This window comes from Drosophila subobscura, chromosome U, assembly GCF_008121235.1.
Source record: "Drosophila subobscura isolate 14011-0131.10 chromosome U, UCBerk_Dsub_1.0, whole genome shotgun sequence".
Classification (NCBI taxonomy): domain Eukaryota; kingdom Metazoa; phylum Arthropoda; class Insecta; order Diptera; family Drosophilidae; genus Drosophila; species Drosophila subobscura.
This window is the reverse complement of record NC_048534.1, coordinates 7,783,571-7,799,081: the sequence shown is the minus strand read 5'-3', so window position 1 is coordinate 7,799,081 and position 15,511 is coordinate 7,783,571. Positions and strand designations below refer to the sequence as shown.

The window sequence follows — 15,511 nt, the reverse complement described above, 5'->3', positions numbered from 1 at the left end:
GCGTAAAACACGTGGATGAAAACGATCTATGACCCCTTTTGGGGTCAAAAGGCTGATTCGCGAGAGCAAGAAGGTTCCCTTCAAGGCTGCTATCGAGCTTAAAAAAAGAGCTTAAAATAAAAGCGACGGGCTAGAAAGTTTGGAAATATCTTAAAAAACATAGCCTGAAAGCCTGTTGCCCAAAAAAAATCGCACTTTTAAACGCCAGACAAATTACTAAGCACATGATGTTTGCAACGGAGCATGCCAATTGGACATCCCTATAATGGCGCATAAATTTTAATGTCAGATGAGTAAAAAGTGTTTTTTTTACTGAATACTAATACTTAATACTCGATCATACTTAAGACGTTCAAGGAACACCAGAAGGCAGTTGCTGATTCCAAACCAACCACTGTCGGATCACTTTGAGAACAAATTCAAGAGTCCTGGTCCAAAGCTCCCCAAAAGCTATGCCTGGACTTAGTGGATTTCATGCCAAGACGCTGCGCAGCTGATGTTGCCAAAATAGGACACTGAACTAAATCTTGAATGATAAATATTGATTTAGAATTAATAGTTCAAAAGTGTTAACTAAGAAATTCATTAATTGTTGGTCATTTTTTAAATTTTAAATCCATTTTTCAAAAGTGGTGCTATTATTTTTTTCGCCTAATTTTACGAGTTTCTCTAAAGTTCCTTAAATAACTTAAAAGTCTTACAAAAAATGTGATTTTTTTTGTTGTTCCCAGATTTGTAAGAGTCTTCCCTTTCTAAAAATGTGCTCAAAGTTTCCTTAAAGTTAAAAATGTGAGTTGGGCAACTATTTGAAAATTGCTTGTGGTGGTGGTGCTATTATTTTTTTCACAGCTGTATGTTAACTGATATCATAAACATTTTTGAAAAACTGTGCTCGCAGTATGGAGTCCTGTCCTCCATACAAGGAGCAACACATACTTGTTGAATCCGTTCAAAAACAATGTTTAATATTTGTCCTGAGACACCTGAACTGGGACTCTGAGAGACTCTTACCGCCATACCGATATTGGCTAAAACTAGTGGACCTCTTTAAAAAATAAATAAATTATATACATATGTATACCATATACTATATATTTTCCACTCCAATATTAATATATTTTATTTGTTTGATATTTAGTTTTTATTAGTTGTCTCATTAGTTGTTCAAATTCCCTTAACAAAGCAAAAGAGCTTTCAAATTCCCTTAACGAAGCAAAAAGGCTTTCATGGTGCGAAATTTGGGAGGCAGTTCTTCTATCTTTACAACATAATTGGGGCTAGACTCCGGTTTATATATTGTAATTACTCCTATTTTTTGCTAATGAACACCGTTGAATGATGATAAAATCATCATTATCGTCTAACTAATCACCGATTTCTATGATTTTATTTATTTTCTTTTATTTGTATATACTCTTACCTACAACAGATGGACTCTTTTTCTACTCCTAGAGGCCAACCTTCACCGATGTACATATGTCCATCCGCAGTCGGAGGCTCCAGCCTTTCTCACGCCTAACAACATGGTAGTTGCCTCAAAAATCCATATCCCTGTCAATCTAACTTCGGACTCAGATGCTGTAGCTCCAGCTCGTTTTTCTGGAGTACCACTGATCCCCCGCAAAGCAATCTTTGTCTCTCGTCTTATACCAGAAGCCACTCCGAAAGATGTCAAACTACATCTAAGCTCTAATCTCAAATCGCCGCCTGATAACTTCATTATAACTAAATTAATTTTACACAAAAGCGTAAAATCTCATCATTCAAAATTCTTCTTCCCCATTCTCTTGTATCCAATGCTTTGGAACCGTCTGTATGGCCTGAGCCCACTATTCTGCGTGAATTCAATCTGTTTGTGAACGACCTGCCTGTTGTATATTTAAGCATGCTCACTTAAAATACTTATAATATTGTATTTCTAATGGCAGAATATTGCGATTCTAGTCGCAATTGAATGCTAGTTCCACAGTTCGACCCATCTGCTCGTTGGGTGCCATATAAGCGCTCAGTTTCGCATTGAAATTTCTGTTGAATGTTCATTATTAGTGGGGGTAAATATATGAAATGTTTAACTTACCATAACTTGATTTAACAGTGTAGAATCACTATTAGCATCCAAGGGATCCACATTTAAGAGAATATGATGCTTGAAATAGAAAATGGCAGAGGGATCGTCACTTTGAAGTGATAGAGGTAAATTCTCTTCCTCTCCATCCTCTGTAATCCTCTGTATTCGAAGCTTGATATCTGTGAAAAATATGTCCAATAGATTCTCCTTCAAGTTACCAGCAGCATTGAACAGGTTTGCCACTTGATCCAGTGTCAAATTGTTGGGTAGTCGAAACTTGTGGCAAATCGCTGGATCAGTCTTTTTATTGTACATGGGTAGATCATTATCTGAGCGCAAGTTTACGGCCGTCACACTTCCTCCAAAAAGGGCGCTGTAGGTGTACGAATTTTCTTCTACAAGAATGGGAATCAGCACGGCACTTAGTTGACCATGCAATTCAATAAAAGCAACCAATTTAAGAGTTAACTCAGGCAGACGTTCGCTTCTTCGTTTCCTCAATGGAACTACCAAATTGCATCTTCTATTTAAAAGTAGTTCTGGCAGTACATGAACACGGGTTTGATGGTCATCAATGGTCAGCAATAGTTGCCAGTGGGTGCTGTGCATAAGCTGTTCACAGCTGGCAAGACTTAATTTGAATATGGCATAAACGCAATTACTGTGAAGATCCATTTCCTGAGCTGGTTGTAGGAGCATAACAGCATCTCCAGAGAGAGGTATCTGCCGATGAAACTCTAGGGATGCCTTGCAGCTCCCAGCAATCAATTTGTTATTGCTCCCCACCGCCACAAGTTGCTGCTTTTGATACTCTCTCTGTATGGCCAACTGTAGGAGGACTGGCTGCCTTTCATATTTATCCAGCTCCTGGGTGTTTTGTCGCAGGCGCTGTATTGCTGCTGGCGTAAAGTCACTCAGCAATGAAGTCTTCTTGTGTGCTCCCTCGCTGTCAACGCCAAAGGCAATGCGGTAGAACATGTTGTTGTCACTGAGGCAAACCAATTGTTCGCTGTGGCTCACCCAAGTGCATGCCTGTATGCCGGGCACAGACTTGGCCGTGCTCTGAACCAGACACTCGTCCAGCTGTGCGTTATATTTAACTCTCAGCCGCACTAGCTGCTCTCCGTTTGTGTAGTATAAGTCCCCGTTCTCACTGCTGGCATCAAAGTCATAGTCCAACCATTCCGAGCCCGTGTGATGCATCAGCCGCTGCTTAATGCCCAACAGCTTAGACACGTGCCATATGTCCACGCTGCCGCTGCTCAGTATGACCAAACAGAGATTCTGGCGAGGCAGTAGGCGTACAAAGTGAATTGGGGCCGCATAGACACAAAGGAGTTCAATGTGGTAGGCTTGCTCCGATTCTTCTGCCTCTGCATTGGAAACCAAGGCGAACATGTGTCCAGCTATGCTGAAAATATGCACAAACTGCTGCCTGACCACGTTGGCTCCAAACAGACGCTGCATGAAATGTTCCTCCTCATCGGAGACTTTCAGTGTAGTCAAGGTGTACTTTTCGCTTTTCCAGTCGCACTGGAATATATTCTGTTCATCGTAGGTTATATCGAAGGTGTGCTGCAGAGTACTTTCACCCTTCTCCAAGCCTGGAAGATCCAGATACGTCTCCAGCAGCAGTCGCTGCTCCCTCTCACGAATCACGCTAAAGCCCTGATCTGTTGGCGCGAAGCACCTGACTCCACTCAGCCAGCTCACAGTGTGCAAGGCTTTGATCGAGCCAAAGCAATATATTTGGCCATCCGACATTAGCAATATTGTATTATATTTCAGGGAATGAATGCTGCGCAGATTATTTCCACTGCCCCTGGGCAAGGGAATTCGCACTCTGCTCATTTTGAACTTGTTTGATCCTTTCGGTTTCTTGAAACGAAAATTCAGCAAATACAATTCGTTCCAGGTAATAAACACAGACTTGCAGGAAGGCGCCGCACTGACACTGATCAATCCACATGGCTGGAACAGCGTATCATCCTCAATAGACCATTGCTCCTCGTCGTTTTGGCACCAAGAATCTTCATGCTGTTCCATCTCGTATTTTGAAGTTTGGATTTATTTACTATTTGCAATTATTTCAAGCTGTTTTGTTTGTTTTGGTAAGTTATCCCAGCTCTGTAGCTTTCCAGCCCTGGCAGCCAATGAAACATCTGATCCGACGCAAGCAGCTGGCATTTAGCTGGCGTTTACTGTTTTTTTTTTAAATTGAATAACATAATTTAAGTATTATTCAAAATAAATTCAAATAAACAAACAATGAATAGCACTTGGTTGGCGTTGCGTCCACTAATGCGCGCCTCTCAGCGACGCTTTGCAACGAAACTGACCGACCACCAGACGGCGATGATGGCGCGCGGTCTGCCCAAAAGGGAGAAACTGATTGGTGTCGAAGATATTATAGTCGTAGCGTCTGGAAAAGGGGGAGTGGGCAAGAGTACCGTCGCAGGTATGAGAGTATATTTACAATTGTTAGATGTGGCGTAACCAATTTGATTTCTTTTGCATTGCAGCTAACTTTGCCTGCAGCCTGGCCAAGCTGGGAAAGCGTGTGGGTCTGCTGGATGGTGATATTTTTGGTCCGAGCATTCCTCTTTTAATGAATGTGCACAGCGAGCCCCGTGTGAATAGCCAGAATCTAATGATTCCGCCCCAAAATTACAACGTAAAGTGCCTGTCAATGGGCATGCTTACACCACCCGATGGAGCAATCATTTGGCGCGGCCCGCTGGTTATGTCAGCCGTACAGCGCCTGCTGAAGGGAGCCGAATGGGGTCCGTTGGATGTTCTGGTCATAGACACTCCTCCGGGCACGGGAGATGTTCATCTCTCGCTAACACAGCATGCGCCCATCACAGGTGTTATTCTGGTGTCCACCCCGCACGCCGCAGCCGTAGAGGTAACTCTGAGAGGTGCGAAAATGTTTGAAAAGTTAAATGTTCCCATCTTTGGTCTGGTGGAGAACATGAGGTTCTCCATTTGCGACAGCTGCAATCATCGCATGGAATTTTTCAAAAAATCTCCCAGCTTGCAGTCGCTTCCCGACACGATTATATCCTTGCCACTGAACGCTCACATTGCAGAGTGCGGGGAGGAGGGTGTGCCTGTAGTTATTAAGTACCCAAACACGGACTATTCCACACTCTTTACCCAACTGGCTGAACACATTCTAAGAGCCATTGAGGAGCGGAAGAACGTTTCACGACAAGACTCGAAATGATATGATTAAATAGTTTATATAATTAACAAACCAAACCCATTGAAGGCCAAAGTTGTACAATAGATTTATTTATTTTTCTTCAGTTTCTTCATTTTTTTCATTGCCTTTCGATGAGCGTATTTGTCGGTGCGTTGGATTACCTCATTATATTTCCGTTTGTTGAACTTCTGGAAGGCCTCGTCCTCCAGAAGTTGATCGACCAAGGATTTCTTTGCTTTCCTTGTGTTCTTTTCCTTGTAGTGATCTAATGCCGAATGTTGAACGGTTCCGATTTGGAAGTATTTGGGTAGAACCTTCAAGTCGTTCTTCTTGTAGAATTGTTTAGGATTCAGAACCGATCGCATCTGAATGATTTTTAGTTCATTTCGCATTTCCTCGGTGACTTCTGTGGCTGGCAGATCAAACCAACCGCTGCCTTTAGTTTTTGCACGCTCCGCCTAAGAAGGGAGTTTTTTTAGTATAAATCACACTCACTATACGTACTACATGCTCGAACTACTGGATTATCAGATTACTAAAGACGTCGTCAATGTGGCTTGCGGCTCCAGCCTTAGCAGCTGCTGTGTGGTTCGACAATAGCTCTTTAGCGTTTCATTAAATGGAAAGAAATATTAGCCCAGCTCTAAATTATCTGCCTTGAACTTGACGGCAGACAACAGTCTAGCCCCGTGGCTGTTGATGTCCCGTTGGCCTTACAGCCCCTACAACATGCTCCGACGTAGGAGCTAAGATTACAACGGATGAAACTGGAATAGCTAAGGTCTGGGAGTTTGAGTCTCGTCACAGCAGCTGCCTCAAGCAGCTGGAACCGAGCACTTGCTACGCGTTTACGCATAACTTCCGATGTCGAAAATTTCATCATTTGAGTTGCGAATCAACATTTTCCCTATCTTCAATCACTTACTCTGTTCAGAATGGTTTGCTTTCTCTTGCCGACACTTGGCAGAGCAGTGCGCTGCGCCAGACCTGGATCCAAAACTCGTCGCGAGTTTAGCATATCCTTTTCCACATTTTCCGTTCGAATGATCAAGTCCGGCTCACAGCTGCAGTCCACCTCTGTGAACCGCTTCCGGTGGTCTTTTTTGTTTTTGATCGAATTATCCACAGCGGCTTCTACTTTCCGAGTCATCTCATCCAGTTGCATTGCCACTTTTGACGGGGCTGGCTTTGTCCCAGCCAACGAAGAATTCACAGCATCGCTAATATCTTTACTGCTAAAGTTTAGTCCAAAAAGTTGCGTTTCGCCTTCGTTTTGCTCGTCGTCACTGCTCCCAGACTCGTCACCCGATAGCAAGAACCTATCTCTACCCTTTGTGTACAGAACATTTGTGCCTCGCTTGCTCTGCAGCTCCTGGTTGCCAGTTTTGTCCACTAAAAATATGGAGTCCATTTTGCTTTTTGTTTTTCTGTTTTTTGGTTTCCAATCAAAAAAGGCGCAAACACATGGCGTACGTTTGTTTTTTTTTCTACTGAAAAATACCAAATCCGGACACAAGCAGCTGGAACCTCTTCTTAGAGTATTTTACTTGTATATACTAGTAAATACCATCGGCTGCCTGTCTAGTATTTTTTTTAGTTATCTTCTTTGAACATAGTACTGATCTGCGTCACCAACCAAATGGTATAGTAATATACTATACTATTAGGTTAGTGCCACAATTCAGAGTCACTGTATATGGAAAACGTTATGAAAGATTAATTGTTAAGTGTCTAAAAGCGTTCTCAACCCACCACAATGTTGAGTATTGCAACTTCATTAAATCCATCAAATACGTTTGCAATTCATAGTCAATCCGCCATTACAACACAATGGTAGGACATGGACAAAAAAAAAAACGAGAAGGGACGTGTGAGACGCTTCTTACGCGTCACAACTTTTATACCCGGCACTCAGTACTACATCTGCAACTTAGCGGTTATTTGTCAAATGGCCGTCGTGATCGCGGAAGCGCCACTGTGCTAACTACGTGGTTGGTTCACTACAAGAAAGTGTTTTTTGTACAACAATAACAAAAACATCTTTTGATGTACAAGTTTTTTTTTACAACAAATTTTGAGAACAACGACAGAACAGTTTTGTTTTCTTCTTTTCTCCTATATTTGTGGGCCGATCAGAATGTGCCACACCTTTTCGTAATCAGGACAACTTCCCCGATCCTTTTCAATCTCTCTCGCTTCAAGGACATCAAGGATTAAGGATTCAATTGCACATATTTCCCATTCCCATAATAAATACAATTGATGTTAGGTATATGTATGTATATGTATACTTCTTTTATTTGATATCTTCGCCTAGAATTGATTCTTAATTGCTTGGTGGAGGCACAAAGTTGTAGACGACAATCTCCAGCTGCTCCTGCCCGAACACGTACTCCAGAACGCCGCTGACTTTGTCCCATTCCAAGCCATCAATACCGCAACCGATGCGCGGTATGGCCAGCTGCTTAACGATGTTCTTGCGCTGCGAAAAGGTTCGAAATGCATAAGCAAAGAATTGATCTAAAAGTTAGCGCAAGCCACTCACCATGTGTTCGCGCATCTGCTCCAGAGATGACTGCAGCGACTCGTATGTTGGTTTTCCCCAGCTTTGTGGCTTCGTCACCAGATAGTAAATGTAGCGATCATTATCCTTGAGCACAGCCACATCACCGCTGGCCGCCTTCTGGGCACGCAGCTCATCGACCTTGCCGTAGACCTCCTTGAACTTCACAGCTATGCCTGCGCCCATGGCCAAGTCAGCGCCCACGCAATGGGCCAGCGAGTGCGAGACTTTGTCTACAGTATGTAAATGTATGTAAATTATTAAGAGAGACATGTTTATTAAGTGATAACATTGAAAAATGTTACAGCCCGGCTGGGCTGTTAACAAAATGTTTTAAGTTGCTTTCCATTTGGGGCCAAGTACTGCTCCACAGGGTCGTGTCAAGGGGCGATGGCGACAATCTGGGCTCGAAACTATCCAATGTTGAATAGGAAGGGTGCTTGGAGGCGCCGTTGTACAACGGGCGCAAATATTCCTTGGCACGGCCTTGCTGCCAGTCTCACTAAAATAATGTCCTGCATGGATCCATTTTGCATTTATTGTTTTATTACCCTTTTATCCAATTTTCAAACATTATCAAAAAGGTTAACAAAACAACACAGCTGCCTGAGAAGTGTAACCGTACGGAATGCGGTTTTCACCTCTGGTCACACTCTGCTGCTAGCAAAATATATTGCACATTTTGCTAGCAAGTTTTTTTTTCGATCTGAGTGCCTTTTTCCATATGTCATTTTCCCAATTTTTAATCATAATTTTTTGTTTTGCCTGTTCATATTGATATATGTATATTCAAATAAAAATGGCTTACCGAATATTTTTGATTCTAGTTTTGAAAAACTTAAAAAAACAAACGAATACAAAATTAACCTTATTTTTTTCTATATTTTTCCCCGTTGCATTCACGTTTTATATTTTACTGATTAGTTCCTCGAGTAATGACATCGTGAATGAAAATATTACCAAATATGAAACAATTAACCTTAAGTCGAGCTGGAAGAACCTTGTCGAAAAAATCAATTTTCGACGGGAAGAAATGGTTAAAGAACACGTTAAGTAAGCCACACATATTTCGTTCTATCAAACGTCGCATTACTTCAACATACATATAATTGTATAACACTGAAAAAGTAAAGAAAAAACTATATTATCAGACAATTTCTTATACCCAAATCTGGTTTGGTTCTTTACAAAAAATCGTGTCGGGTGGTGTTATCATAGCTTTCTTTTTATAGCTTTCAGAGCAACGTATTTATGCCAGAAATAAAGGTTGGTTTTGCACCGAATACGACAGTTGGTATACAGAAGCTCATGAAAAGCGCATTGGGAAAGTTAACCTTAGCAGAAGATAAGATTATCGGCTTCGAAAATTGTGATATTTTGCGTATTCAAGCCTATACGCAGCACTACATTGCAAGTGTTTGCTTCCACAATATTGACGAATCGAAGAGTGGCTTACCGCTGCAGTTAAACTTTGCGATAATAATGGCATCGGAATTCCGAAACTATGAAAAAACATGGCTTGGAGATAACTGGAAATTGGGCCTTTCATATAATCGTAATAGTTTTGATGAAAGGGAAGCACACGACGATGGAACCACGGGATACGTACGTGAGGGCTTTGTCCCTCTGCAGTACTATATTAGCTCTGAATACTTAAAAATCGCTTCCGTTGACGCGAAATTACCAGAGGTATCTTTGCGACGCTTCGATGCTGCTGGAAATGGATTGAACATACTTGGTAAAGTGGACACGTCGGCTATCTTGCTGTTTCTTCTTGGATTCATATATCCTGTTACAATGCTTACCAAGGTAAGTAATCAATGTTTAAAAATTTCGTGTCAGTGTGTTGCGTTGGAAGTCCTCCCAAACGGCTCGACGACACACGAAGCATTTTTCTACGACTAACTTAGGATAGAAGGCTTATATAAAGCAGGGATTAAAAGAAGAATACATCAACTTGTTTTACTAATTTGTATAATAAACACAAATGAACGTTGAGAGTCGCGTTCAAATGCGTGCAGTGCAAACGTTCCTCCTTCCTACTGAATGTTATGTAATTTTTTCCTTTTTGTTTCAGCAAATAGTAGAGGAGCGCGAGCTTGGCCAAATTTTCCTTCAGAAAGGTACCAATTTGCGAAAGACATTGAGAATTGCATCTTGGTACTTCAGTGGCCTCTGTCAGTTCCTAGTGACTTCAGTTCTTATAACTGTTATGCTTAAGGTGAGATGGCTGGAGTGTTCGATACTGTTAAGATTTTAATCGATGCAAATTTTCAGATTGAGTGGAATGGAACATCTACGAGCTTGAGTAAATGCCCTTGGTATATAATGCTCCTGTTCATATCATCATACATGTTCGCTGCTGTTGGCTTTGCCATTTTAATGTCCGCCATACTCCACAACACAAAATTCGCTCTTGCCTTGGTGCCAGTATGTTGGATTGTAGTGCCGCTGCCGTTTTTGTCGGCAAAAACGCTGGAGTTAGACAATTTATATCTAACTTCAATACTTCTATGCAATGTGACTATGATTCAAGGCTTACAGAAGATGATTTACTTCGAGGGATATCCCGCAATATTGGGCGCTAGACAATATCTCTTCTCCACAGTCACCGGCAGTGATATTGAGCTTTTAACAGTTATCGGATGTTTCTATTTTCAGGCATTTTCTTATGTGTTACTGGCTCTATTCGTGGATGATTATACTTTTGGTTGGTTAATTCATTTGCCTAAGTATCGAATTCAGGACAAGTTTTGGATTAATTTCAAGAAGCCAGCTAAACTCAAAAAGACAAAAGCTCAAGAAGTTTTTAATTTGCTAGCTGTAAAATCAAGATTATTTATTAAAAGGTATGCGATCGAGTGTGCCTCCTGCAGCGAGAGGGCGGCGTGCCTCTGGTGGAGAGAGGAGAACGACCTAAAAGGTCGTGAGAAGCGATTTAGGTTTAGATGACAGATGTAGAAGAATATGCAAAATGTTAAATTGGATTGACTGACGGAGTACCGAGTACAAAAGTAGACGAGCAAAGTTAGGCGCGCCTCACAACGTTCCTCCTCGTTTTAACTTATATCTATTATCCCTGCTTTTCACCGTTACAGCCATCAAGTTGATAGCGAGCAGAAAAGTGACCCCGAACCAGAGATGATCCAGCAGACGGAAAATATTGATGAACTAATCTACGGAGTTTCGGAATTGGAAAATAGATCCGATGCGACCATTGAGTTTCGAAACGTATGGAAAAAGTTATCTGAGAAATTTGTGGTGAAAAACTTCTCACTCAAAGTCTATCAAGGCGAAGTGGTAGCGCTACTGGGCCATAATGAGTCGGGAAAATACACAATTATTAACATGGCCTCCGGATTGCTATTGCCTTCTTCTGGCAAAATCTTTATGTGTGACCAGGACATAGCAAAATTTCCAAACTTAAAACACGTTGGCCATGCCATCCACCGTATAGAAACCCATACAGTGTTCAGCGTGCTCGAGCATCTTATGTTTTTCTGTAGGCTGCGGGGCCTGAAACACAATGAAGCAAAAGAAGAAACATTATTATATCTGCGTTCCATGAAAATGGAGGATCTAGAAACAACTCCAGTCAGGCTACTTACCAGCGGCCAGAAACGTATATTGCATACATTGTCTTCCTTTGCCGGAAGAACACGAATTGTGCTGCTCGACAATCCACTTGAAGGAGTGGATGAAGATAAGACAAAGTTGTTCTTACATTTTTTTCAAGAGCTGAAGAAGAATCGTACAGTTTTACTGACAACCAACAGCCCAACTGTGGCTAGAAATCTTGCCGATCGCATAGCAATTTTGTCGAATGGTAGACTGCGTTACTGCGGAACAGAAAACATGTTTTTGAAGAAGTTCAAGGATGGTTATCGCTTGGTGAGAATACTATCACATTATCTTTAAACTCTTAAGCACTCACAAGCATGATACACTTTAGTTAATTAATTGGGTATAGCCTGAAAGCAAATCACAGTAAAGTGACTTCACGCAAAATCCATTCGTGTTTATAACCGGTTTAGACGAATTCCTGAAAGCGTTACTGGTCGGTACACCTCTCGACCGAACCGCGGATCGTGACTCTTGTGTTGTGCTTCGGGTGCGTCCATCGTTTCAATGTAATGTTTTGACCGATACGGATCCGTGTATTACTGAAAATAAAAATAGGATCGAATCATTACAATATAATAGCTAGATTGAAGCTCAGAGCGCTTAGAGATTCTCTTTTTTAAGTGTGTCTAATTCACTGAGTTTTTATTAAATCTAAGGATGATATTTGTGTTTTTTTACTTTGCAGGTTTTTTTCGCTAAAGAGCAATGCGATATTGGTAAATTGGTTATGTTTTTAGAATATTACGTTCCTGGTATTCAACTGGAATCACAGTTGGGCGATTGTACAACTTTCGTTATAATGTATACCAGATTATCTGAACTAACTAGTTTGCTGGATGAATTGCAAAAACGTAAAGGGGATTTGAATATAAACAGCTTTTATCTTAAGGATTACACTTTTGATGACATTTTCTACAATGTTCTGCAAACTGAACAAATGGAAAACGCTGCTGCGAACATTGAAGAGTTTCATGAATTGATTTATAGAATACGAGAAGACAGACAGTCCCGTTTGGAACTCAGTAAAAAACAGATCAATCCATTGTGGTGCAAGCACACTTGGATTGTTTTACACAAGTGTCTAATCAGAGACATTCGATTCTACAGTCTGCCAATGCTGCAAATATTTCTGCCAACGCTGATGGCCATCTGGGCATTGAGTATTCCGTATCTGCGCCACAATACCGAAATTAAACCCTTCCCCGTTAGCCGCTTCGGTAGAGCCACTACTCTAGTGCAAGTAAAAGCTACAAGTTGGCCACTAACAACCGCAGGCAATAAATACGCAAGCGAAGGCGCCACAAAATTAGAAACGGACAAGGATATTACGGAATATATGCGCAACTCTTGTGCAGACCAATACATGCTAACCGATATGAAGTTTATTGCTGCAGCCATATTTCATGACGACCAAGTTGAGGCTCTGTTCAACAACAAATGGCTTCACACTGCTCCGAACAGTCTGGCTCTAGTTATGAATGTGCTGGCCTTGTGCGTTAATTATAGTTTATTCAAGTTAATTAATTTACTAAGCTCGTTGAGTTTTACAGCGCTCTTGTGGATTCCGATTCAAGGATTTATGTGGAAATGGAGCCATTACCTTATACTACGACTCATGCTGTGCAGCTGGATTATGGCATCGAAAGCAATACTCTAATATTTAATATTACTCTATGCTTCTGTTTCGGCTTTGTCTGGACCCTGCCTTTGTTATTTTTTACAATGTGGCGTGGCAGTCGCTACGGGCATATTGAGTTGATTGCCGGAATGCCGATCTGCAGACTAGGCATGGCCTCTTTTATATATGAGGTTCTAAAGGTAGTCATATGCTGCTTACCCTTGAATTTGGCCATAATTTTTGTTCACCATGACATTCTTATGAATATAGAAGCTTTCAGTAAGTAATTACCTGCAATACTATGGATATTTTCCCCTAAACCTCTTAAATCTTTTAGTGTTTTTTATATACATATTACTTGGATCTGCTTTCTGTGTCCAGTGCATGAATCTTTTGGTTTCTTTCTGTTTGGCAGAGCCCCATTCTGGTTATTTAGTAGTTTCAATATTATTATCGTTAGGCGTAGTGACATATGTTCGAATGTTTGAGCTTACACCGGGAATACTGGAAAAAACAGCTCTTCTGTCTTGGGACTTACATCCCCACTTCGCACTAATTCACAACCTGATGCGATCTAATAAGTTCAATGATATCACAGGGCTGTGCAGTGACCAGCAGACATATGAGACTAGTGTGCACTTGGAGCAATGTCAGAGAGAGCCAAACTGTTGCGGTGAGTTTATTTTTACCAATTATTTCAACAAACCTCTAAAAAGGTTTAATATATTTATTTTACTCTTATATACATAGATAAAAGCGCACGGGATTTCAAGATATTTTATTCATTTATGAGCACATATCTTTTGATACTGGTGGTGTGGATCTTGATTTATATATGCTTTCATTTACAAAGGGTCAAACGTGAGCCGCGCCGACAAAACGGTCTTTGGAACTTTAAGTAAGTTGTAAAGGCAATACGAAAATCTTATAAAGAAAGTCGTTTCAAAGTTCAGACAGTCAGTATGACCAAAATGTGTTACACGTTGGTCAGCGAAAGGAGCTAGACATCACCTGGATTCATGAAAAGTCTCGAACACGTACTCTAGAACGGCAATCCATTAAGGCCAAGCCGATACATGTACAAAATCTAGGAGTTTTCTTTGGACTCAACGTTGCGCTCAAGCATATAAATTTCATGGTCGAATGGTAAGCTTGGTGTGAAGTTTATTCATTTTCACATTATTTCTGTTTTAGGTACCAAATCTTGTGCGTTTGTGGAAAAAATGGAGCTGGAAAAACAGTGTTGATAAAAGCACTTCTAGGCAGTTACTTCCACCAGACAGGCAATATAAGTGGCTTTATTAACCAGCCCAGCCAAGAGGAAAACTGTATTCATGCCACTTTTAGGGCTCAGTTTGATGAAATGGTGAATCCGCTGACGGTATTAGAATCCATTGAAATGGTGCTGCAAATTCGTGGGCTATTGCATTTAAATCTGAAAAACGTGGCACTGGCCTTGTGCAGGATCTTCGACATATACAATTTTCGGCTATTTCCTATTGCCTCATGCAGTCTTGGTGTACAACAGCGTCTTCGTAACGCCATAGCTCTATCTGGTTATGCTGATTTAGTCTTGCTGGATGACCCTTTCTACCACCTGGATGTAGTCAGCAAACACAACATTCTGAATTTAATGGAAGCCTTGTGTAGGCAAGGCTATTCAGTGGTCTACACTTGCTCCAATACAGTTGATTGCCAAACTACTCCCCGTATTGCTACACTTAACGGCTCCAGTATCAGCGCCTTTGGTGAGAGGCAGGAGCTGATGGGCAAGAATTCCAATTACTACGTCATTGAAGCTCAAATCGATATTCTTAAGCTTACAGATCGAACATCTCTTACGGAAGTACTTTACCAGACGTTTACTGACGTTGACGGAAGTATCCAGACTAGGGTAAAAGAGGTACAGGAGCAGAATGATAAGAGTAAATTTAATCTCAAGCCTGAGATGGGGCATACAGAGATTCCTTCTATTCATTTTATGATGTGTCGTCTAATTGAAAAATTGTTTCCACATGCAATTGTTAAGTAAGTAAATAATAAACCATTTTTGAGCAAAGTAAAACTCCCTTATTACAGAACAGCAAGTTTTCACACGACGTGCTTCTGGTTATCGAATAATTTGTACTCTTTTTCGCACATACTTAAAACGCTGGAGAAGTACAAACAAATTTTTTACTCTTTCTCAATTGCTCCACCAGCTGTAAGCTCCACATAAAAAAATACTTAAGTTATGTGAAAAAACGCGCTCCCTCTGAGAAAAGCATACAAAAAAAATAAAATTTCAGATTAAGATATCAAATGCATTTTCTATTTCTAGTGTTCGTTCGGCAAACAACTCTTTTTAGAGTTCAAAATTTTCAGTAACTTTTTTATAATATTCAACACAAAACTGAAGTACCTGGTCAATGCGGACTCATCTCTGCGACC

At 40.9% G+C, this 15,511-nt stretch overlaps 5 protein-coding genes and 1 non-coding gene across 7 annotated transcripts; 2 read left to right on the top strand and 4 right to left on the bottom strand.

The window, feature by feature from the left end:
* Positions 1–1,153: 1,153 nt before the first annotated feature.
* On the bottom strand, positions 1,154–4,227 carry LOC117902186. 2 transcript variants are annotated; one of them, XM_034813361.1, is made up of 3 exons: positions 3,999–4,170; positions 2,078–3,946; positions 1,154–2,025 (listed from the first exon to the last, which is right to left on the bottom strand). In XM_034813361.1, the coding sequence occupies exons 1-3, from the start codon at positions 4,035–4,037 to the stop codon at positions 1,903–1,905; spliced, it is 2,031 nt and encodes a 676-aa protein (XP_034669252.1). In that variant the 5' UTR covers positions 4,038–4,170; the 3' UTR covers positions 1,154–1,902. The 2 variants fall into 2 exon arrangements, with proteins under 2 accessions (XP_034669252.1, XP_034669251.1); XM_034813360.1 differs by having other exon boundaries at positions 2,078–4,227.
* Positions 4,228–4,242: 15 nt separating this feature from the next.
* LOC117902189 (iron-sulfur protein NUBPL) lies at positions 4,243–5,338 on the top strand. The gene is made up of 2 exons (XM_034813365.1): positions 4,243–4,526; positions 4,591–5,338. Exons 1-2 carry the CDS (start codon positions 4,337–4,339, stop codon positions 5,295–5,297), a joined length of 897 nt encoding a protein of 298 aa, XP_034669256.1. The 5' UTR covers positions 4,243–4,336; the 3' UTR covers positions 5,298–5,338.
* LOC117902190 (deoxynucleotidyltransferase terminal-interacting protein 2) lies at positions 5,337–6,771 on the bottom strand. Its single transcript, XM_034813366.1, has 2 exons — positions 6,202–6,771; positions 5,337–5,734 (listed from the first exon to the last, which is right to left on the bottom strand). Exons 1-2 carry the CDS (start codon positions 6,685–6,687, stop codon positions 5,363–5,365), a joined length of 858 nt encoding a protein of 285 aa, XP_034669257.1. The 5' UTR covers positions 6,688–6,771; the 3' UTR covers positions 5,337–5,362.
* On the bottom strand, positions 5,799–6,100 carry LOC117902846. Its single transcript, XR_004649445.1, has one exon. It is a non-coding gene; the product is annotated as a small nucleolar RNA U85 (small nucleolar RNA).
* Positions 6,772–7,564: 793 nt separating the features above from the next.
* LOC117900972 (ADP-ribose glycohydrolase OARD1-like) lies at positions 7,565–8,058 on the bottom strand (the record flags this gene model as incomplete). Its single annotated transcript, XM_034811556.1, has 2 exons — positions 7,565–7,758; positions 7,822–8,058. Coding segments are annotated over 2 exons (393 nt in total), but the record flags the coding sequence as incomplete, so codon positions are not given.
* A 630-nt stretch (positions 8,059–8,688) lies between these two features.
* LOC117901130 (ATP-binding cassette sub-family A member 17) lies at positions 8,689–15,299 on the top strand. The gene is made up of 12 exons (XM_034811770.1): positions 8,689–8,892; positions 9,072–9,648; positions 9,917–10,060; positions 10,117–10,688; positions 10,938–11,730; positions 12,149–12,954; positions 13,014–13,360; positions 13,419–13,754; positions 13,832–13,979; positions 14,030–14,227; positions 14,276–15,109; positions 15,161–15,299. Exons 1-12 carry the CDS (start codon positions 8,873–8,875, stop codon positions 15,297–15,299), a joined length of 4,914 nt encoding a protein of 1,637 aa, XP_034667661.1. The 5' UTR covers positions 8,689–8,872.
* The last annotated feature ends 212 nt before the right edge of the window (positions 15,300–15,511 follow it).

Excerpts from the sequence above, each read along its gene's own strand:
- LOC117902189 (XM_034813365.1), top strand. The coding sequence starts at position 4,337 with ATGAATAGCACTTGGTTGGCGTTGCGTCCACTAATGCGCGCCTCTCAG. Across the intron at positions 4,527-4,590 it reads GGGCAAGAGTACCGTCGCAG|CTAACTTTGCCTGCAGCCTG; the intron begins GTATGAGAGTAT and ends TTTGCATTGCAG.
- LOC117902190 (XM_034813366.1), bottom strand. The coding sequence starts at position 6,687 with ATGGACTCCATATTTTTAGTGGACAAAACTGGCAACCAGGAGCTGCAG. Across the intron at positions 5,735-6,201 it reads AGCAAACCATTCTGAACAGA|GCGGAGCGTGCAAAAACTAA; the intron begins GTAAGTGATTGA and ends CTCCCTTCTTAG.
- LOC117902186 (XM_034813360.1), bottom strand. The coding sequence starts at position 4,114 with ATGGAACAGCATGAAGATTCTTGGTGCCAAAACGACGAGGAGCAATGG. Across the intron at positions 2,026-2,077 it reads CACTGTTAAATCAAGTTATG|AAATTTCAATGCGAAACTGA; the intron begins GTAAGTTAAACA and ends AACATTCAACAG.
- LOC117901130 (XM_034811770.1), top strand. The coding sequence starts at position 8,873 with ATGGTTAAAGAACACGTTAA. Across the intron at positions 11,731-12,148 it reads TCAAGGATGGTTATCGCTTG|GTTTTTTTCGCTAAAGAGCA; the intron begins GTGAGAATACTA and ends TTTACTTTGCAG. Across the intron at positions 12,955-13,013 it reads GTTATGAATGTGCTGGCCTT|CGCTCTTGTGGATTCCGATT; the intron begins GTGCGTTAATTA and ends TGAGTTTTACAG.